Here is a 23,727-nt window from a genome sequence, read left to right on the forward strand (position 1 = left end):
GAGGACCCAATATTGAAAAAGACACATACCATCCAGAGGGGTAGGAAGGGTTTTTATATAGTTGTTAATTGCCTTTTTTCTTGTGCATCTTAATTAAAGTTAAGATGTCCATTTGTTGGTTTGAAAGAAATTAATTTTGAAGAAGTCAATAGGCTGTCAGGCTTCAATGAACAATTCAGATTTTAAAAATGACAAACTGGTAAGGAAACTTCTACTTTAATAAAGATCCTATATAAATTGCATTAATTACTGTTTAAGCTACTCAGCAGCAAAAATTCAAAAAAGTTGACACTGAAAAGTGACAGTTGGAGTCAAAAATGATATGAATTGTAGCTTCCTACTTCCTCAATTAAAACTGAGAGATGGACCATGAGTAGCAAAACTGTTTGCCGACTACAGTATTTCAGTATTGTGCTTTACTTAGCAAACTCCCACAAACTCTTATATGAAAAAGAAAACTTGCTTTTTCTTTGAGATGCTAATTTTCTATGTATAATTATTAACTTGAAAGGAAGACTAAATGGCAATCTCCAAATAAAAAGTGTATTACTTATTCGCTATGACAGAGATAATCTTCTCTTACCATAGAAAAGGCTATAAATTAAAAAAATAAATTTAATGCTATAAGATTATGATGTACAAAGTTGCATCATATTGAAAGTAGTCATTGTCACAATCATAGTTACTATAGCTCATGGGTGTCAAACGTAATCTGTGATTTATCATGACAGCAGCTGCTAACATGTGTACAATTAAATATGTATTGTATTACCTTTGAAATGCCCAACCAAATATTACTGGTTTTAAATCCATATCTTGCTTTACCATTGCTTCTAACCATGACACCACTAACTCTTGAATACCTACTTGGGCTGTCCTAAGTACTGAACCTAATTCATATATTCCTGTTTTTTGAACTGAGGGATAAATTTCAGAAAAATAAATCTGTGTTGCTCTGTGAATCTACCTATGACATTCATTCTTGATCTAACTTCTTAGATGAAAAACTATCTTTCCTGTTTGTTGGGGGACATCCTTCCTGAAAAGACTGTACATTGTTGGGTGAAAACAGAGGTCCCTTCTGTTACCTGTAGTGTAGTGTAGTACAACCACAATTGAGTCCAATATTGTTTTATTTCTTCTGCAGTTAGTATTATTTAACAGGATGAAGAGGCAACAGAATATGACCAATAGGACAGTCATCTTTCCTATGTAAGTAGGTGTTTTATTGCTTTGTGTGCTTGTTTCATCCTTAATATAGCAGTGCAAGCAATTAAAGTTTTCCTTTCTGTATCTCTTTGTGCAGGCTATTCATTGGAGCAAGGTGGTCAGAGGGTGACCGCAACACACAAAAGGACAGTCATCTTCCTTTTCTATTATTTTGTGTGGTGGTTTCATCCTAATGCAGTGCATGCAATGAAAGAGTTCATTTCCGTGTCTCTTCTTTGTGCAGGTCATTCATTGGTGTCAGTGATATTGAAGACTGGCAAGGTCAGTCATCTTCCTTCTGTAAGTAGTTCTTTTATTGTTTTGTGTACTTATTTTAATCTTATTTAAGTAGTAAGTACACAAAATAATAAATTTCCTTTTTTATCGCTTTTTGTAGATCATCCATTGGGGCAAAGAATTCGTCTTGGCCACTCCCACCCAGTCACATGACTGCTAAGCCACTCCCATCCAGTCACATGACTGCCAAGCCACTCCCACCTGGTCACATGACTGCCAAGCCATTCCCACCTGGTCACAAGGCCAGCAAGCCACTCCCACAAAGCAGGCCACACCTACAGAAGACGTTCCAAATTTTTTTGAAACCCACCACTGAGCAAACCACTTCTGAAAAAAACTTTGTCAAGAAAACCACAAGGCATTTATTATCCAGGTAGTCTCCAAGAATCAGATGGAACTGAATGAAAAAAACAAAATTTACAAAACACACTATATTTTTTAAACTTGCAATTATCAGTCACATAATAAAAAGAATAACACAGCATCTCTGACTATCCCTAGTATCCTCTTTAGAAAATTATAAACTAGCTTTACACATAGACACTTTATCTTTTCCCTTACCAGCAGCTAAAGTTTGTCCCATTCCTGGCTTACTATCGACACATCCAATTCGATTGCAGAGAGTAATGGTAAAAGAGTATGTTCTGTATGGCTCCAGTCCCGTCATTACATAGGATTGCTCTTGGGCTTCAGCAACATACAAAGGCTGCAAAATAAAGAGACTCAAGATGTCTAGTCTGGGAGCGTATAGCATATTTAACAATAAGTAATTGGTTGGCCAGGGTTTGCCAAGCACCATTAGCAGAACTAGCAACATTTTGAAAAAAAAGTTCAACATGCTATAGAATTAAATTATAATACGTTCATCACGATATTTTATGAGGTAATAATCCAGTTCCTGAGTAGATAAATGAGGGGAAAAATTATTGCCTCATAAAGCTGTAGAAGAGAGGAATTATTTGTGCAAACTGTACAGATTATGCAAGAGAGTGGTATCACTATTATGTGATGAAATCTAACCAACTTGCAGTGGAATCAGAGAAAACATATTTTAAAATGAGGACATGCTGCCTTTTAAATAGGAAAAGTTATCATTATTATATATTACAACCAATAGGCACAGCACCAGAAATGTATTTTCTTCCTTAAAATACCTTAAATGAAAAGCATTAAAATGGAAAAATGGAAAGGAAATATTGAATTAAAAAAGTTTATTCAATTAGAACTGAGAATTTTTTTTACCATCTATTCAAAAAGGTGAGTTTGGATCATCAATATCATTAAGTGCATATCATTTAGGCTGAAAGTGTAACAAATCATTGGGAACAATGTGCATATATTGGATCCAGTGTCCAGGTATATTTTTTCCAGAAGGTTCCATTTTAAAATCCCTGCACCTTTACTATTAACATATAAAGGCCCTTAGATAATAATTCCATATTCAATGGAGCTGCCTTGTATGAAAAGTCCTGGGAAAATCATTAATTAGAATGAGAATGAACCCAAAAAGAATACTTTGTCAGCAGGATTTCAGGGAAATGTTAGGTTGTTATTTTATTTTTTGCTATGAGATGAAGGCTTTTCAAGTTTAATAACAGCTATGTATTTTAAAAAATTGCATAATGCAGAAAATAATAATAATGTTGAGATGACAACTGCAAACAGCAAATGCCGCTTCTTCAAAGGATCTGAAAAAAACAGTGGGCAACCGAGTTACCTGCTGTAAGAAGATAGCATGGACTGACTACAAACAACAGCATAACAAACTAGCAACAATGGTGAATTGGAAGATCTACAGTAAATACCATTTATCTGCAAGCAAGAATTGATGGGGCCATAAAACAGAAAAAAAAATCATAGAAAATGAAGCTAAATTGCTCTGAGACTTCAGAATTCAAACAGACATGCCAAACCCAGTCTGAACATCTGGCTGACTGTGCAATGAATAATAATAACAACAAACAACAACATTGATATCCATTGTTATTGAGGCACTTGGTACCATGTCAAGAATTTTACAAAACACATAATGAAATTGCAGCTTCCTGCAACAACACCAGCGGAACTGCAAAAAAACTGCACTATTAGGAATATCATATATTTTAAGAAGGTACTGCTTTATAACTCGGACACTGGAAGCAACTCATATCGACCATTAGCACCAGACAATGGTATTTGTGACATATCTTTAAATGTTCACTTGACTGAGTTCCATGTTTATTGAATAAAATAAATACTACTACTACTACTACTACTACTACTACTACTACTACTACTACTACTAATAATAATAATAATAATAATAATAATAATAATATCAAGCATGGAGAAGTAAAAACTATTGTCAGGCGAGAATACACCAACAGAGTTTGGAAAATTTTGAAATCTAAATTGAATGGTGGAAATACAATCAAGGCCATAAATACCTGGGCAATACCAGTTATAAGATACACAGCTGGTATAGTTAACTGGACACAAGCTGATTTGGACCTTTTGGACCGAAAAACCAGGAAACTAATGACAATGCACTACAGTTTACATCCACGTGGTGATACTGATAGACTATATCTGCCACGAAAATCAGGTGGCAGAGGATTATTACAAGTGAAGCAAACAGTTGAAGAAGAAAAACATGCACTGGCTGATTATTTAAAAGAAAGTCAAGAACATCTATTAATTGAAGTAAAGAACAAAAAACTACTGAAGGCCCAACAGACGAAACAAGAATACAGAAAACATGTGATAAAATCAAGAATGGAGAGTTGGCAGAACAAAGCACTGCATGGCCAATTTCTGGAAAAAATAAAAGATAAAGTGGACAGTGAACAAACTTGGTTATGGTTAACAACAGGTACATTAAAGAAAGAAACAGAGTCACCAATCCTGGCTGCGCAAGAACAAGCTATCCGCACAAATGCCATTAAGGCCAAAATCGAAAAATCCTCTGATGATGCCAAATGCAGACTTTGCAAAGAAGCTGATGAAACTGTTGATCACATACTCAGCTGTTGTAAAAAAATTGTGCAGACTGATTATAAATTGTGGCACAATTCAGTAGCACAAATGATCCATTGGAATTTGTGCAAAAATTATAATATTAAAACAACAACAAACTGGTGGGATCATCAGCCTGAAAAAGTCACCAAAAATCAGATGGTCAAGATCTTGTGGGATTTCGGTATACAAACGGACAAAATACTGGCGCATAATACACCAGACATCACACTGGTTGAGAAAAATAAGGTCACAATCATAGACATCGCAATACCAGGTGATAGCAGGGTCGCCGAGAAGGAACATGAAAAAATCGCAAAATACCAGGACTTCAAAATTGAAACTCAACGACTATGGCACAAACCAGCAGTGGTAATTCCAGTGGTAATTGGCACACTGGGTGCTATTCCAAAAGCACTGGAATTACATTTAAAACAGTTAAAAATTGACAAAATCATCATCAATCAAATGCAAAAAGCCGCACTGCTTGGATCTGCACGCATATTATGAAAATATGTTACGACGTCCTAGGCCCCTGGGTGGGGCCCGACTAGTAACCAATGCCAAATCCGGCGAAACAACTGGCCGCTGTGATACAATTGTATAATAATAATAATAATTTAATGAATGTATCAGATTTGGAAGGTGAACCACAGTGATTGTGATATCAGAGAACAAAGGCTAATGGACCAACGACATGTAATTCTAAGCCACAAATTTTTTACTACAGCAGAATTAATAGGAATCAAAGAGAAAGCAACTAATGGTCTGAGTATACCAACAAAGAAGTGTAACATCAAGAATGATCTGCAAACTCAAAAGCAAACTGAGGAAGAAAGGGAGGAAGAGGATGCTGAAATGGATGAAGATAAAGAACAAGGAAGCACTAAAGAACAAACACCAACAGATATTGCTCAATTAGCTGAGAAAATAAAGCATCAAATGGAAGATGCTGAAAGAACACGTTTGCCAAAGCTGAACCAAGTGAACCGGAAAGAATTGAGAAAGGTACTAAAAACAGTCAATGAGGCTGTGCAAACCATTCAAACCACTACATTAGCTGAAACAAACCAGCTGATGTATGCATCATCCTTCATAACCACCAAAGAATTGGGTTTGAAAATACAAAAGAACCAAAGAGGCAAGAAGAGGAAGCCTAAGTGGAAAATTTGGTTGGAATTGAAGATTAAAAAGTTCCGTGGAGACTTGAGCAACTTAAAGAACGTAAGGCAAGGTCAGCTAAAGAACAAGCAGGTCAAAAGCAGCCTGGAAGCAAGATACGATTTGGAGAATAAAGAGATTGGGATAGTAATTGAAGAGCTGAAGCAGAGGGTTGTTACCATTGCTGAAAAGATTAAAAGCACCAGTTTTATAAGAGCTTAGAAAGTGGAGATAGAGTAACAACAAATGAAAAGCCTGATAAAGAGAAAACTCTGAAATTCTGAGAGAATTTGTGGGAAAATAACAAGAACCGCAACAGAAATGCAAAATGGATCAAACAGATTGAGGATTATATTAAAGTGCATAAAATGGAAGATGTGAAAATAACAAAAGAAATGGTGCAAAGACAGTCAACAAAAGTGAAGAACTGGAGTGCACCTGGACCAGATGAGTTACATGAGTTATTTCTGGTTAAAGGCACTTACAAGTGTGCACAAAAGATTGGCAGCCAAAATGAACCAGATCTTAAAAACACCTGAAAATGATGAATGGACAACTGGAAGGACATTTTTGATCCAAAAAGATAAAGAAAAAGGAAATGATCCTGGAAACTATAGGCCAATCATCTGACTGCCAACAACATACAAGCTCCTAACTGGTATCATTGCAAACCAAATTTATGGATACTTGGAAAGAGATAACTTGCTTCCTGTAGAACAGAAAGGATGCTGCAAAAATTCAAGAGGAACAAAGGAACAAGCTAATCCTAAAGAATTCAAAGAAAAGACAAACCAAGCTGTTCATGGCTTGGATAGACTATAAGAAAGGTTTGATTCAGTTCCCCATAGCTGGATAAAGAAATGCCTGAAAATCTTTGGCATCAGCAGCAACATACAAAAATTCATGGAAACTTCAATGAACCTCTGCAAAACGAAGCTTATAGCTAATGAAGAAGAACTGGGTGAAGTTGAAATTAAACGAGGCATTTTCCAGGGTGATTCCCTTTCACCCCTACTTTTTATACTCTCAATGCTACCACTGACAATCATTTTGAAGAAGATGAACTGTGGACACAAACTTGCAAACATAGGATTGAAAATTTCGCACTTGGTGTACATGGATGATTTGAAGCTGTTTGATAAAACAAAAGCTGAACTGAATTTATTAATTGAAAGCACAAAAGAATTTAGCCAAGATATTGGTAGGAAGTTTGGAATTTACAAATGTGCAACAATGGCAACCAAAGCAGTCGAGGTCATAGAAGATGATGGAATAGAACTTGAGAATGAAGAAATGATAAAGGCAGTAAAACCAGAAGAAGGCTACAAATATTTGGGGATTTTAGAGATCTCTGACTTAATACATAATAAAGTCAAGGAATTAACTTCAGGCAAAAACATTCGACGAATTCGCAAGATATTAAAGTCCAAATTGAATGGAGGAAACATCATAAAAGCCATAAATATCTTGACTATACCTGTGATTTGATATTCTGAGGAATAATTAACTTGACCCAGATGGAGTTGGACAATTTGGACAGAAAAAAGAAGCTTATCACAATGAATCATGCTTTGCACGCTAAAATGGATGTTGACTGATTATATCTACCAAGAGCAGAGGGTGGTCGAGGACTCCTACAAGTAAAACAGACTGTGGAAGAAAAAAACACAGCTTGAATGATTACATCCAGAAAAGTGAAGAACCAATGATTAAGGAAGTAAATAAAGGAGGCCTTTTAAAGACAACTAAGTCAAAAGCTAAATATAAGAAAGAAGTAATTGAGAAGCGAGCTGAAAATTGGAAAAACAAAGCTATGCATAGCCAATACTTGAAAAGTATTGAAGGTAAAGCTGACCAAAAGCTAACCTGGAACTGGTTAAGATCAGGAGCACTGAAAAAAGAAACAGAAGGCTTTATTTTGGCAGCTCAAGAACAAGCCTTAGACACAAACTACATGAAGGAGAAAATTCAAATGGTACCACCAACAGCAAATGTCGCCTCTGTAATGAGAAAGATGAGACAGTCAACCACTTGATCAGTGGGTGCAGCAAAATTTCACAAACTGACTACCTACAACGCCATGACCACGTTGCTAAGATCATTCACTGGAAATTGTGCCAAACGTTTGGATCTGAGTACAGCAAAAACCACTGGGACCATCAGGTTGAGAAGGTTTTAGAGAATGAGAAAGTCAAGATCTTGTGGGACTTCAGAATGCAGACTGACAGGCACTTGGCCCACAACACACCTGACATAACAATAGTTGAAAAGAAAAAAGTATAGTTCATTAACATTGCTATACCTGGAGATGCACGAATTGAAGATAAACAGCAAGAAAAAAAATCACAAAGTACCGGGACTTGCAAATTGAAGTTGAGCAACTGTGGAAAAAGAAATCGTGTGTTGTCCTGAATGTAATTGGAGCCCTTGGAGCAATATCTAAAGGGCTACCTCACTATTTGGAAATTTTAAATTTATCAGACTTGAACATTCTGATTCTACAAAAAAACCACCCTACTTGGAACAGCTTATATCCTTCAACGTTACCTTAACAGTTCCTGGGTCCTTGGTTAGGACTCGAGCTGTTGAGCTACCAACCAGCCCCAAAGGCTGTGAATCTCACCAAAGATTAACCACGCAATAATAATAATTTGAAAAAAAGGAATGAAGGGGAAAACAGCTCATATCTAGTCTTTTTAGGCATAACCAGAAAAATAGAAAACAGTATATCCATATTGGGCTTGTTGAATATCTTTTCAGAATAAAACCACATATTTGTATTCACAAAGGGCAACAACTTCAGAAGTGTCTTTCAAAAATCATTATTTTCCTTTTGACAAGAATGCAAAAAAAATTAGTCAGATCCACCTTGGGCAGTTTGCCATAATAACTTTGAGTTCTCACTGTATTTTAATAAATCTAGGCACTGCTCCATTGGCAAATTTCAATTTGGCATAGCCATAAAGATTGGGAACACTTTAGAAGATCAATACATCAATAAGCAGAGAAAACAGATTGCTAATAACAATAATACCTGAGAAAACATTGGCAATACTTTTTGTTCGGTAATTACATTGACGCTATACCCCATCACTTCTCCTCTTGCTTCATTATCTCGTGGCTTTTCCCAAGACACATTCAGAGAATATGGTGAAAGAGGGAATACTGATGGAAGTGGCATGAATACAGGAGCTAAAACACAAATAAATGTGCTAATTTATCATAAAATAAATGAACAACATGTGTCAGGCACGTTTTCCCACTATATTTGTAAAATACCATCTGTTAAACTTGATAAAATGGCTCTTTGCATCCAATTCCTAAATAAGCAGCTTGTAGAAATTAATTTTCAGGTCTAAAAGGAATTTTTTTTTTAAAGCTACAACTTCAAAGTAAATGTTTTCTACCTTATATGCAACTCTCGGATCTTTTTTTTTTCCTCTATAAGGTGCAAACCACCACTAAAATTTTAAATACAATATAGTCTTCATGTACAGCACAGGCTTATCTTGACTCAGGAAAACCTGATTAAAAGGAAGGCTGAGTAATTCAACAAAGTACAGTACATTTAATTACTGAGAAGCTTAGAAGTGCATATTTCTGTCTAGTCAGTCTCTCTCTCTCTCTCTCTCTCTCTCTCTCTCTCTCTCTCTCTCTCTCTCTCTCTCTCTCTCTCTCTCTCTCTCTCTCTCTCTCTCTCTCTCTCCATGTTAGTGTGTGATTTAATTTTATGACCTCCAATTTTTTTTAAGATAATTCCATGTTTTAAAACTTATACAGACACCATTAATTAGCAGTGTTTTAGAAAGACTTCTTATATATCACTCTTCAGAAAACTCTACTGGAAGTTTTAACTTCACAAGCAGATGAAAGTGAAATCCTTGGCTTGAAGCCATTATTTAATTTGCCCAGCTAAAACATGTTTTGGACTTAGATACCCAAGTAATAGAAATCAGTAAGAATAGTTTTTCAATTCTTCCTATCAATTCTGATTACCTTCCTTAGCTGGCACAAATTAAGCTAAAGATTTGTAGAAATGTCACAACCAGGAAAAAAATTGATTGCAAATCAAGGCCAAAGTTACATAAACAATTCATTGCCCTCTTGCAGAAGTTGTGGAATCTGTGTGTATCCTTGGTAACCTTTTTTCCTGTTTGGTGAAATTCTAGCTTTTAGCAAATTAATGTTCAGTATAAATTTAATAGAATCACTGGATTTAGATAAGTCTCTCACAGGTTTATTTATTTAATTTATTTAAATGAACACAGTAAACGTGTTTAGCAGCTAAATATCATTAGCTAAAATAAGTAAAGCCACCAGTATGAAGTCATATCTCAATATAATTGATAATCAATATTCATAGAAATGAATATTTTTAACTGTCTGGAATGAAAGTCAGCAGTACACAAATACATTTCTGATCATCTAACTCTTTCATCTCTTTCCTTTGTCACTTCCCTAAAGCCTCTGCAGAGGATTGTTGGAATTCTGGGGAAGATTTGGAAGGCCCATGTTTCACTGCAGAGGAGAAGGGTTAGCAATGCTCCAGTGATGGAAGCATTTCCATCAACAGAAACATTGCCACATTTAAAAAAAGGAGAAGAAATTAAGAATTAAAGGATAAAAGTTTCTTTGGAATACATAGGTAGTCCTCGACTTACAACAGTTTGTTTAGCTGCAGGATCCAATCTAGGTTGGTCACCTGGACCAGAGTTTTTGTGTTCTAAGCTTTTGGACACATGGTAGAGCACATTTCTTGGCTAGAGAGCAGTTTCCCTGAAGATGAGTCCCAGAACAAATCTGAAAACTTGGAAGACAAAACCTCTCATCCCAGTGACTGACTCAGGTTGGATTCTGCAACATTATCCTGGGACATGTATATTCACCTTCATTCATAAGCTTGTTTAGTGGTACTCAAAGTTACAACAGTACTGAAAAAAGTGACTTATGACCATTTTTCATACTTACGACCATTGTAGCACCCCCAGCGTCACATTTGGATGCTGGACAACTGGTTCATATTTATGATGATTGCATTGTCATGTGATCCCCCCCACCCTTTACAATCTTCTGACGAACAAAATCAATGGGGAAGCCAGATTCACTTAACAACCATGTTACTAATTTAACAACTTCAGTGATTCACTTAACAAATGTGGCAAGAAAGATTGTAAAATGGGGCAAAACTCACTTAACAAATTTCTCATGAATTTTGGGCTCAACCAATATAAGTTATAAGTTGAGGACTACCTACATCTATTTGCAGTCTTGCTTTGATATGAAAACCTCTAAACATTATTTTGCTCTGACTCCAGAAAGCTATCAGTTAAATAAGCAAGGTTTTGAGAATATTGAGTGATTGATTGTTGTCACCAGAGGTACAGAGTTTATTGTTTTTTATTGTTTTTATATCATTTGTAAGCCACCCAGAGTCACTGAGAGTTGGGCAGCCATGTAATTTTTCTTAAATAAATAAATTTATAACTTTCCTTAACAAATTGGAGGCTTTTATATCTGTATTTCCCACTGTTCAAACTAGGAGTTCTATGAAGGCAGAAGTATTTAAGTGGTTGTCTGTAATATAAATACTATATACATCCTGAGAAGCAGCCATAACTTTTGTAGCATTAACTCGATTTACGAAAGTTTCAAATAATTATGTTTGACAAAAATCTCAGGCTATTTATCTAGCCACATAAATACATACAAATTCAGTTTGGGTTCTGGAAATTATTGATATCAGCCTATGATTTGACAAGTGGTACTTTTAATTGTTGTAAGAGCAACTGTTTACTCTTGCTAATGAACCTTGAAAAGACACTCACAGAATATGGGAGGCAAGAGGTCCTGATTGGTACAGAGCTGTACATTGGTCTCCAAGTTTAGGGATTTTGTCCAGTTGCCAGCACTATTCAAAGTGTCATATAAACACCTAGAAGTTTCCTGCCTAATTAAGACCCTTGGGAGTGGACACATCTGCCTTTTGATGAAAATATGCAGAGAGCAGATCTCTTAGGCAATGAAAGAGGCTGCTAGTGATGGTTGGACATGGATAGTGTTATATTTGTGCTGTGCGGATTGGGGGTGCTGGGGGTCCTCTTTGCATTCATCCACAATAGAAAGAAGAATATGCAGCTTGATGGCTCAGTAGAAGCAAGCATGATTAGAAAGAGAGATCTGCAGAGCTGATTGCTACATTTGGAAGGATCGACTGGGAATCACTGAGGAAAGCTTGACCAATGTACTGGAATTCCAAAAGCAATTTCCCCCTCTTTCCCTTCTCATCCCCAGGCTAAATACTGACAACAGTGAAGTTGTCTCATGAGTGAGCATATAAAAGTAGAAATAAAAGTAGAAGTGATAGCAATGTTTCCAATATCTATGGGGCTGCCACAAAGAAGAGAGGGTTAACTTATTCTCCAAAGCACCCGGAGGCAGGACAAGAAGCAATGGATGGAAACTAATCAAGGAGAGAAGCAACCTAGAACTAAGGAGAAATTTCCTAATAGAACAATTAATCAGTGGAACAACTTGCCTCCAGAAGTTGTGAGTGCTCCAACACTGGGAATTTTTAAGAAGAGATTGGACAACCATTTGCCAGAAATGGTATAGGGTTTCCTGACTAAGCAGGGGGTTGGACTAGAAGACTTTCAAACCTGTTATTTTGTAATTCTGTAAATATAGGGAATCAGGGAGGGAGCATTTGGGACAGTTAAGAACCTGCAAAAAGATCTGTAAAGAAATATATTTATAATTGATAGGCTAAGGTCTCTCTGTGTGTGATGTAATTGTATACAGACACACAAATATAAAAATATTAATTTATTCAATGTATATTAGTTGAAAAATACTGAAACAATAGCCACAAGTGTAACCTAGATAAAATGTTTGTGTGTTTGTATATTCAATTACAAGTCAGAAAAGTTCTGATCCTTTTCCCACTCTCTTCAGTTGTAAAAATATCCTTTTTGTTTTAATTTTCTCAGTGTATTTATGTCAAATAGTATATGCCAAGAACCAATTATAATTGTATGAATCCTATGTGTAGCAAACTAGCATAGGGTATATAAAATAATAAAGCATTCTTTAATATGTGAATGACAAAAATGTAAACATTTTAACATCTGAGCTGCTTTTCTATACACAGAAACCTAATATATCAAGAATTGTTTTTTTCAAAACATGAATTGAATAAATAGGCTAGAAATTTCTTCACACATAACATACTTTATATCATGTTGATTTAAAAATGCAGCAGCAACAGCAAATAGATTGGGGTCAAAGAAGAAAATGTGACTTTAAAACCCACAAAGAAAAAGTTGAAATTACATTTACTTGATGTGTGAAAAACAACAGCCAAGATATTATATATGTGGAAGAACATGTAACACAGTGCTCCAATCGAGAATAAAATGAATAATGAATAAAAAACACTTTTGAAGTAAACAAACTATAAAGGCATATATCATATTAACGAGCACTCACTGTAAGGATGGTAGTTCTCTGTTGTGTAGATCTGAGTCCCATTTCTGTACAGTTTGTAAGCAAGCCAATTTGAATTGGGAGAATCGGGTGGATTCCAAGTGAGTCTGATAGCTGAAGAATTTACAGTCTGCCCTTCGGGAGGAGGCTGCTGGGAAGGAGCTAGATTAAAATGAAGATTGAAAGAGGACAATTGCCACAGTTTGATAAACTAACATGCATCCTGCTAGGGAAAAGATTCTTACCAAGCCCCCAAATCTATACTTCATTAAGAAGGCCTACCATTTCAGCCTTTTCTTACAAGAAAGCTTTAGCATAATTACAAACCTAATTTGCATGTCAAACCAGTTACCTAGAACAGGTAGGTAACTCCAACATTTCTGCTTCGGCAAACTACCTGAGATAGTGATGGTGGTGGTGGGAGATGGGATGATTTGCAGCTTCATGCACACACACACTAATTCCTCATCTAGTTCCAAAAGGGCTGCGGCCTGACAGAGGGCCAGGGACTGGGGGTAGTGGACCTCTGACCTAGCATATACAGTAGAACTTCTGGTCACATAACTTTGGTCACAAACCGATTTGGTCGTGATCTGAACCTAATCTTACAAAATTTTGGCATAGAAACAGAAATTGGCTGCGGGGGGTGGGGGACTGTGCATTTTTTGGTCGGAACCTGGTTTGGTCATGGTCAGAAGTGTTTGTGACCAGAGATTCTACTGTATTGGAAATTACAAAAATGTAGAGCAAAATGCCATTCAAATGGCACATCATTTTATGCTGGCTAACTATTTAAAATATCTAGAACTTGCAAGCAGCAATACATCAGTTTGGGCACCAATACCCCAAAGTGTTTGAAGATTTCCTTGGCCTCGTATTTGTGGTTACCAATAATAGATACTAATTGTGCTTTATAGTAAGATATTAGAAAGTAGACCTCATACTCAGGGACAAAATAACAATTGCCTTTTAGCATTTGTTTATTCATGAACAAAAGTATCATATTTCAAAATAACTTCATTGATTTTGGCTTCAAAGCTGACATCCACATAACAATGGTCAGCACATTATCAAATAAATAAATCAATTTCACCCAAAACAAGGGTTCTATATTTTTCTTACTCATCTATAAGGTTGACCCTCCTTTAACTGTTAAGTATGAAGACTATTCCCAAAATAACAGATATAACACAGGCTCAGAATTGACCAGTTACCAAGAGCTAGGATGTTCTAGCATAATTTTATTGTTTAATTAAAATCATTTTCTTTTTCTTATTAAAATAGGGGGCTTTACCAAGTACTAAATCAGTCAACTATATTAATCAACTCCAGCAGACTGAAGAAAATAGAGCCTTGTGGCTATGCTTGTCTTTATAAAACATCTTTTCCAGCCTTTTCTTCCTGGTATTATAATTTAAAATTAAAATTTATATTCCTATTTAAGATTACTACTCTACTTTTAAATTTTGAAATTCTTTATACAGTTTGAAACATAATTACAAGGAAGGTTTTTTTTTTTAGTTATCATTATGAGCAGTAGTATTACTATTCCATCCCTTAGGCTTATATAGGAACATCATTTAGTATCAATTCTTAACTTACATAATAATCAGTGTGAAAGAAAGGCAATGACAGAAGATGGAATGGGGTGGGGTGGGTGGGATACAGTGGAGTGGAAGTGAAGTGAAGTGAAGTGAAGTGAAGTGAAGGGAAGGGAAGGGAAGGGAAGGGAAAAGAGAAGAGAAGAGAAGAGAAGAGAAGAGAAGAGAAGAGAAGAGAAGAGAAGAGAAGAGAAGAGAAGAGAAGAGCTTTATTTGGCTAAGTAAGGCTAGACAAGAAATTTGGCACAGAAACTCTCCATGTATTTGCATATTATAGAAATGAACATTTATATTTGTTCTACCTTAATATAAATTTAATAATTTCCTTCTTGGCATGTTACCTACTACCATTCATCTACATAGGCTCTTTCTTTGGGATGTAAACCTATATATAACACCTATATATAAAATATATATTTTAACCTTACTTGTGGAATGTGGATAGGGACATTGGAGAGAGAGAAAATAAAGAATAAATCTCTTACAAGTTCCATGAAGGTGACTTCATCATTAACAATGATTTCCTTCCTTCCTTCCTTCCTTCCTTCCTTCCTTCCTTCCTTCCTTCCTTCCTTCCTTCCTTCCCTCGCTCCCTTGCTCCCTCCCCCCCATTTTGTGTCTGATTCTTTTTTTTTGCACTAGAAGTAGCATCAGCAAATAACATTCGAAAATTCAGAAAATTACTTTCCTCAACAATTCAGATTCTGCTGCATTTTCATGGTCTGTCAGTGCATTTCTTAAGAGCGCTACTGATGCTATAAAGCAGAGCTGCGCTCATAGTATTTATAAAACTACTTCCTAACCGTTAAAATTTGAATTATACTACATTGCATTTTCCCAGTACATATTTCCATCAAATTGCTTTTGATGTCAGTTTAATGTTTATCTAATAGACTACAAGGATATAGTATGAGAGTTATACTGATGAAATAGATTATATGATAATTTTGTCAAAGAGAAGGGTTTACTTTTATATGACTAATATATGTAATAATTAATTATTTTACTGCCACTATATAAGATTCTAATCTCCTTTAAATTTTATTAATTTCACTTTGAAAGAATAATGGAAATTACATAGAATTAGACAGAGGAAATCAGCAACAAAGGGAAAATTATTATGTAAATCCAGGCAGATTAAATATTGCCTGCAATCTAAATATGGGAACACAAGATCTTCATGCATGTCAATAGCTATAAAATTTATACATGTCCCTGCTGTATTCAAAGCTTTGCTTTTGTAAATTCAGAAATTGGAGCTACAACCAGTAATTCTGAGTTCATGATTATTACCTAGATATTATAGTAAGGTGGGCGAGGTGGGGAATGAAGAGAAAACTTGCGAAACATTCCTTTTATAATACCATGAATATTATTATCCTGCCCCCCTAGCGGACTTGAGAGCGGATCCCTTTGGCCACAGAGCAGCCAGCCCAACCCGGCCTCGCCTAGCACCTCTATCCCCTGAACCCAGGGAATATTCCCAGCCACCAGAGCTCCAGCCTGCGCTGCCTGACCTAACCAGCAACTTCCAGGACATGCTAGCCAGAGCACTGGTCCAGGTTATGGCTTCTAGCCTAACTCAGCAGCCACAGGTCTCCAGTAGCAGAGCCCCTCAGGAGCCCCCCCAGAAGACAGAACGATCGCCCTAGCACCTCGGCTGCAAGGGAAGCCAGGTCTTCCTCCCCATCCACGGCTAGTGAGGCATCCGATCTAGAGGAGGGAGAACTAAAGGAATTGGGTTTTTCAGAGGATGAGGACCCCCAGGTGGAGGAGGATTCCACCATGGCGGGCCTTTTTCCCCCTCCCTATTCAGTTCTCTATTACGCAAGGCAGCCGCCATAGTGGACCTGGATCCATCCCCGGATCCTAAGCCTACAACTGAGTCCTCTGGCAAGGGCAAGAGTAAGAAGAAAAAGGGACCCTTTCATAGGCCCCCTGTAGCTAAGGAGGAAATTCCCACACCAGAAATGTTCATGGAGGTGCTTAAATCGCAATGGGTAAAGCCAGGGTCTTTCCCCACCCCAGGGGGGAATGAAAGGAAATTTTATAATCTTAATAAGGCTTTCGCCCAGGCTTTACAGATACCTGAAGTGGACAATCCGGTGGCCACCCTGGCATCCTCTTCAGCGGTCGTAGCAGGCGACACCGCCAATTGCCTCAAACCTGAAGATTAGAAGGCATAGTTCTACGCAAAACGTTCCAGGCCATCACCTGGGCTATCAGGGCGGCCACCTCTGCTTCTTTCTTTAATAGGTCCACGGTCCTGTGGTTGGAGCAACTGAGGGATAGGACCCCAGCATCTGAAGTGCGACTCTTACAGGACATCTCCAAGATGCTGGCGGCAACGCAATTCTCAGCGGACGCCACCTTGGACACGGTAAAGTATGCTTCGCGAGCTATGTCTTCCTCAGTTGCTTCTAGGCGACTACTCTGGCTACGCCATTGGCAGGCAGAATCCCGGATGAAGTGGCACCTAACCGGTGCAGACTACACCGGGGAAAAGTTATTTGGGACGGCGCTGGACCCTCTCCTTGAAGAAGATAAAAACAAATGGAAAATCCTCCCGTCAACAAACAAACGGCCGGATTTTCGCCATGCACCGTACCCCAGGAGGGCCTCCTACAGACCACCTGATGGAGACAGTCAAGGCCAGAGGTACCAAAACCCCAGATTTCACAGGCAGGGGGATAGACAATTCCAAAACAGGTTCAGGGGCCAACATCAGGGAAAGCGGCCCTTTCGAGGAGGAGGCGGTCGCCCCTTCCGCAGATTCAAGTGATCCGAACCCGGATCACCCCATCGGCGGTCGCCTCTCCATGTTTGCGGATGCCTGGGGATGTATCACTTCGGATGAGTGGGTACTCCAGACGGTAAGGCTCGGGCTTCGCCTGGAGTTCCGCTCCCTTCCTCCCAGTAGGTTCCGCACCTTCACCTCCTCCTCAGACCCGACCAAAAGGGCCCTTAAGGCCAAGGCCATTAAACATCTCCTAGACATTAGAGCCATTGAGAGGGTCTCAGAGGGGGAGAAGGGTCAGGGTTCTATTCGAACCTATTTCTAGTCCCTAAAAGCTCGGGGGGTTGGAGAGCCATCCTGGACTTAAAGTTACTCAACTCCAGGGTGGTATACCGAAAATTTAAGATGTCCTCACTGAAATCTATCCTGGAAGGCATCCGACCGGGTGACTTCCTAGCATCCATCAACCTCACAGAGGCATATCTCCATATCAGGATCGCCCCGGAACACCATAAATTCCTGAGGTTCTCCCATGAGGGGAACCATTTCCAATACAGGGCCTTGCCCTTCGGGTTGGCTTCAGCTCCCAGGACTTTCACCAAGGTGCTCACAGCAGCAGCTGGTCACCTACGCTCCCTCTCTGTCCATTTATTCTGCTACCTAGACGACATCCTCGTCTTGGCCAGGTCTCCTGACTCGGCTGCAAGAGACCTGGGTACTACCATCGACACACTCAGATCCCTGGGGTTCTCCATTAACCTGGAGAAGAGTCACCTCGTGCCCTCCACTAGACTCCTTCACCTAGGGTCCATCATTGACTCCGTGGCGGGGGAGGTTTTTCTCTCCCAGGATCGCAAGGACAGCATTGTTAAGATGATTCACGAGGTTCGCAAGTCACGTTCTGTCCCTGTAGTTCTTCTTTCCAGGCTCCTGGGGAAGTTCATCTCGTGTATAGGGATTGTTCCGTGGGCCCGACTGCACGCCAGGGAGCTCCAGTGGCTCCTGCTGCCACATCAGAAGGCCGGAACGAGCGACGCGACCTTCAGGATCCAGGTAGCAATAGCAATAGCAATAGCAGTTAGACTTATATACCGCTTCATAGGGCTTTCAGCCCTCTCTAAGTGGTTTACAGAGTCAGCATATCGCCCCCACAGTCTGGGTCCTCATTTCACCCACCTCGGAAGGATGGAAGGCTGAGTCAACCTTGAGCCGGTGAGATTAGAACCACTGAACTGCAGATAACAGTCAGCTGAAGTGGCCTGCAGTACTGCACCCTAACCACTGCGCCACCTTGGCTCAGTGCTGCTATCCTTCCGCTGGTGGCTGCTATCCTTCCGCTGGTGGCTGTCTCCAGCCCTGAACAGAGGCTGCCTCTTCAGGGAACTGACAAGGATGACGCTCACCACCGACGCAAGCCTCTTCGGCTGGGGGGCCCACCTGGAGAACCAGATCACCCAAGGTCGGTGGACCCCAGCAGATCTAAAACACAACATCAACTGGTTGGAGCTCAGAGCCACCCACCTGGCCCTTCGACACTTCAAAAGCATGGTCAGAGGTCAACATGTCCTAGTCTTAACAGACAACGTAGCGGCCAAGGCACACGTGAACAGACAAGGTGGCACCCACTCCAAGGCTCTCCGTGACGAGGCGCTGCGCCTGGGACACTGGGCAGAGAAACATCTGTCGTCCATCAAAGCAGAGCACATCTCCAGAACAGAGAATCATCAAGCAGATTGGCTAAGCAGAGAAACGATGGACAATGGAGAGTGGCAGCTCCACCCCGCGATCTTCCGCCAGATCTGCGAGAGGTTCCGTCATCCGATGGTGGACCTGTTCACGACGCCGCACAACGCCCAGCTGCCGGAGTTCGTCTCGAGGTTCCTGACTCCGGGAGCCATGGACACGGACGCCCTACGTTGCAGTTGGCCACCAGGTCTTCTCTACACTTCCCCCCCTTCCCCTCATTCCCGGGGTTCTGAGGAGGGTGGTAAAAGAGAGGGCAGAACTGATAATGGTAGCTCCCTTTTGGCCGCGCCGCCCCTGGCTGGCAGACCTAGTGGACCTGTCCACAGCTCCTCCCTGGATGATACCAGCAGGGGAGGTGGCACTTCACCAGGGGTCCCTAGAGCACCTGGACCCGGAGTGGCTCCATCTGACCATCTGGCGCTTGAGTGGGAACAACTAAGACAGGCTCAGTTTTCCGAAGAGGTCATCAAGGTGGTAGAGGCATCCCGGAGGCAGTCCACCACCCGTATCTACAATGCTTCCTGGGTGGCCTTGTCAGACTGGTGCCGGGGTAAGGGCATCTGTCCAACGACGGCCTCGGTTCCCCAGGTTCTGGACTTCCTCCAGGAGGGTCATCAGAAGGGCCTAGCCACCAGTACCCTTAGGTGTCAGGTTTCCGCCCTTTCCACTGTCCTGGGGAGGGTGAACGCTCCCCCCTTGTCCCAACATCCGGTTCTTAGGCGATTTCTCAAGGGGGCAGTGAATCTGAAACCCTCAGTGGTCCATCGATTCCCCTCCTGGGAATCCCACGGTCCTCCAGGCTCTAACGGAGGCTCCGTTCGAGCCCCTGAAGGAGGTTTCCCTTCAGCTACTGACCCTTAAGGTCGTTTTTCTGGTCGCCATCACTTCGGCCAGAAGGGTCTTGGAGATCAACGCCCTTCCAGCAGAGCAGACCTCTGCACCTTCTTAGATAACAGGGTCATCCTCAGACTCGATCCTTCCTTCATGCCCAAGGTCAACTCCCCCTTCCACAGAGGGTTAGACATCATTCTTCCAGATTTCTGTCCCCATCCCTCCGGGGAGAGGGAGAAATCTTGGCATAAGTTAGATGTTAGAAGGGCTCTGCACATCTACCTAAAGCGCACAGCGTCCTTTAGACGCTGAGAGGCCCTCTTCGTGTCCTTTCAACCATCCACCCGAGGGGCTAAGATCTCCCCAGCCACCATCAGCAGATGGATTAGAGCGGCCATCTCACAGGCCTATGAGGCGCGGGGTCTCCAGGTCCTGCAGGATATCACAGCGCACTCCACTAGAAGGGCTGCCACCTCAGCTGCCTGGTCCACCCAGGCTCCATTAGAAGAGATTTGTCGAGCGGCCGCCTGGGCCTCCCCGTCCCCCTTCATTAAACATTACAGATTGGATGCCTATGCCTCTGCGGAGGCCGCCTTCGGCAGAAGGGTCCTTCAGGGCGTACTGGACTCGCAGGGGGGCTCAGGCCCGTCTAATCCCTCCCAGGACACCTAGCTTTGGTATGTCCCATGGCTACTCCTCCCACACCTTCTCTTCGGAAACTGGCAGTTGGACTTACCTGAACTGCATGTTTCGACGAGAAGTGTGGGAGGAGTCACTTCCTGCCCATTAAGGCGCCCCGCGCCATGGGGGGGGGGCTGAGCACGTCCAGGTTCAAGCAACGGCTAGGAAGAATTTGTGTTGGCTGTTTCTTTTTCCTTCCTTTCAGATGCCGTTACAGTCCATCGTTTAATCTGGGTAGCCACAGGAACAGCAGGAGGTGTGGCTTCCAAAGATTTCCTCAGTCTCCAATAGGCAAGAAGGCTTGGTTAATACCCATGGTTACTCCTCGTGGTTACTCCTCCCACACTTCTCGTCGAAACATGCAGTTCAGGTAAGTCCAACTGCCATTCTTTTTAATTAGTGACTGCTAAGTTCTTGGCACTTGTAACATTTATATTCAGAGGTATCCCCATGGAACTCAATAAAACATTTTTGGTAAGCATGAATAGAGTCATGGCAATGCATGAACCATCCGGAAGTATGTTGTGAAAGTACTTTTAAATAATTGGAAATCATATCCATGTCTTTTTTTCTCTCCAATATGTCTTAGTGTATTTTCAAAATATACTCAAATAGCATATTTATATTTTATTTATTTGTCAAATTAATACTACTCTCAACAGTTTAGAAAACAAAACAAAAGCAAAAAACACCCTGTATGCTCTCTGGAAGAATCCCACGTGCAGCTTATTCTGGAAGGTATTTAATGTCAGAGGTATGAATTGAACTTCTAATGGGAGGCATTGCAGAATAATATCCCTAACACAGAAAAGGAACATTTCTGGGCTTCAACACTCTTAACTTCTGAGATGGAAAATAACTATGTGCTTCTCCTGGTACAATAAAATTAGTGAGGGATGATTCCTTGTATTTAATTTGGGAGCTTCTGTTTATCTCTGAAGGCAACCTCATTTGGTAGTGTGAATGGGAGAAGATAAGAGCCTGACACATTATAATAAGTTCCTCACATCGCAGAGAGAGCCACAACTGGTGCACTATCTAAAGCTCAGCCAAAGGCCCCTGTCTAAGACTTCTACATGCTATTGAGCAGGATCCAAAAATCCAGGAAGTTTCCCTAGTGGTAGACCTCCTTTTTCGGTGGTAGCTCACCCCTTCCAGAGTAGGACTATAGACTCTGATGCACAAATAGTACATCTGTCTTACTAGGATTCAGTTTAACCATAGTTTTTCCCATCCAAAACTTCACAGGTTCCAGGACAAAACTTTAATCCTGTAAACCTGTAGTAGAAGTAGCATTAGCAATCACAGATTTGGTTTCCTAGTCTAGTCTAGTCTATCTTGAAGGGCTGACATTGGTCTTGCAAATCTCAATACAATAAGATTCTCCCCTCCCTTCTTTTATCTTCATAGGAATTAGAGAGGGTTAAGTCCAAGATATTTTCTCAAATGGTATTTTTTGCCTTGGACTCATTTTTTTTATTTGACTGTTTTCTTGTTTGAAGCTCTTCCCTCTATTTCTCAACATAGTTCCTACATTGCAGTTATTCAATTGGTTTTTGTCTTCAATTATTTTAACAAAGTGAGTTGGTTTTAACCAATTGCTTAGTGCATAGAGTCATTGCTGTAAATTGGGAATCCATAAAAATAAAATAAATAGGAGTGGAGACCGGACAAAAGTTCTCTAACATCTCTAGATACAAGAGGGTTCCAAATGTTATATATGGAATTTCAAATTCCAAAATGTACCTTCAAAGATATTAATATTGGGGGATTAATTCATTTTATTATGAGCAATATCATTTTTTAGAATTATAATTATGTTGTTATAACAATAATTAAACTAATAATACACGTTCATCTGAAAAAAAATGCAAATCAATAATCGCTCACTTTTACTGCAGCCAAATAGGTTGTGGACATCCAAATTGCTAGCATTGGGAACACAGTTGTCACATTTTAAGCCAGCTGCAAATTGTTTACACATACATTGTCCAGTAATGGGATGACAAGTCCAATTAATAGCTCCAGCAGGATGACAATTACAATGCTGACATCTATAAACAAAAACAAATCATGAAAATAATGAAAACACATTAACAGTTCAGTTAGACACAGTAGGGCTTAATTCACTAGCTTCTTTTAACTAACATAATTAGTATCACAAATGAATAACTTAAGAAATTGAACTTTGGTAGGGAAAAACGTAACTATATTTAAATAAAGAGTTGCACCCCAAATTTAGACTACTGTACTTTTTTTTCCATTTAACCACTGATCTTAATGTGTCTGTGGTAGATTTGCAAAAGTTAAAGACTGCAGAATAGGCTATATAGACATAAACAGTTGTTCAAATGTTCTAGTCCCAAACTCTATAAGACTTTATACATCATATTGTCCTTGCATTGAAACAGCTACAGTGATTACTAGTTGCTTTCTGAGCTCAGTTCATATGTACAATATTTTATCTGACTAAATGTGGTGTTAAAAATCAGTAATCAAAGATGTAAAATCTCCCCTTGGCGGTTAAATGTATTTACATATTAAATGTATAATGGTTGTGGTGATTTTAGAAGTATACATGCTGGGAATATAAAATGTATGTGTTACTAACTTTGCTACATAAGCCAGGTTATTGGCCAGGAACCTGAGTGATTTGCTATAAATGTTAGATAATTCTATTGACCTGAAAATTAATATTTCAAGACCAAGGTGGGTTATAGTTTACAAGGGAAATTGGAAAAAAATGTAAAGTTATACATAAAGGAAGATAAATTAGACTAAACAGATGAATTCTAGGCATGTTGAATCAGAAATAAACACTTTAACAGGCTCATTTCTATATAAATTCCAGCCAAGTGTCTTTGCTGAAATATTCTGCAAGAGGCCCAGTCAGAAAACCCAATGTTTTTGTTGAGTTTATACAAGCATAGAATCCTTTAATCCTTCCTCTGTGTACTGTACTCCAGTACAAACCCTTCCTCTAACTTT

The 23,727-nt window shown here is 39.7% G+C and overlaps 1 protein-coding gene across 1 annotated transcript in view; it reads right to left on the reverse strand.

Annotated features, from left to right (window-relative positions):
- The window catches only part of USH2A (usherin), a 461,429-nt gene that overhangs the window by 339,560 nt on the left and 98,142 nt on the right, over window positions 1–23,727 (reverse strand). Inside the window, exons 14-17 of the mRNA XM_087718552.1 lie at window positions 22,630–22,793; window positions 13,147–13,305; window positions 8,696–8,853; window positions 2,068–2,212 (exon numbers count right to left, since the gene is read on the reverse strand). Coding sequence (XP_087574678.1) covers window positions 2,068–2,212; window positions 8,696–8,853; window positions 13,147–13,305; window positions 22,630–22,793 — 626 coding nt within the window. The remainder of the gene's footprint in view (window positions 1–2,067; window positions 2,213–8,695; window positions 8,854–13,146; window positions 13,306–22,629; window positions 22,794–23,727) is intronic.

The sequence above is a fragment of the Thamnophis sirtalis genome, unplaced genomic scaffold, assembly GCF_051295495.1.
Source record: "Thamnophis sirtalis isolate CommonGarterSnake01/CBP01778 unplaced genomic scaffold, rThaSir2_p1.2 scaffold_6, whole genome shotgun sequence".
In the NCBI taxonomy this organism is placed as follows: domain Eukaryota; kingdom Metazoa; phylum Chordata; class Lepidosauria; order Squamata; family Natricidae; genus Thamnophis; species Thamnophis sirtalis.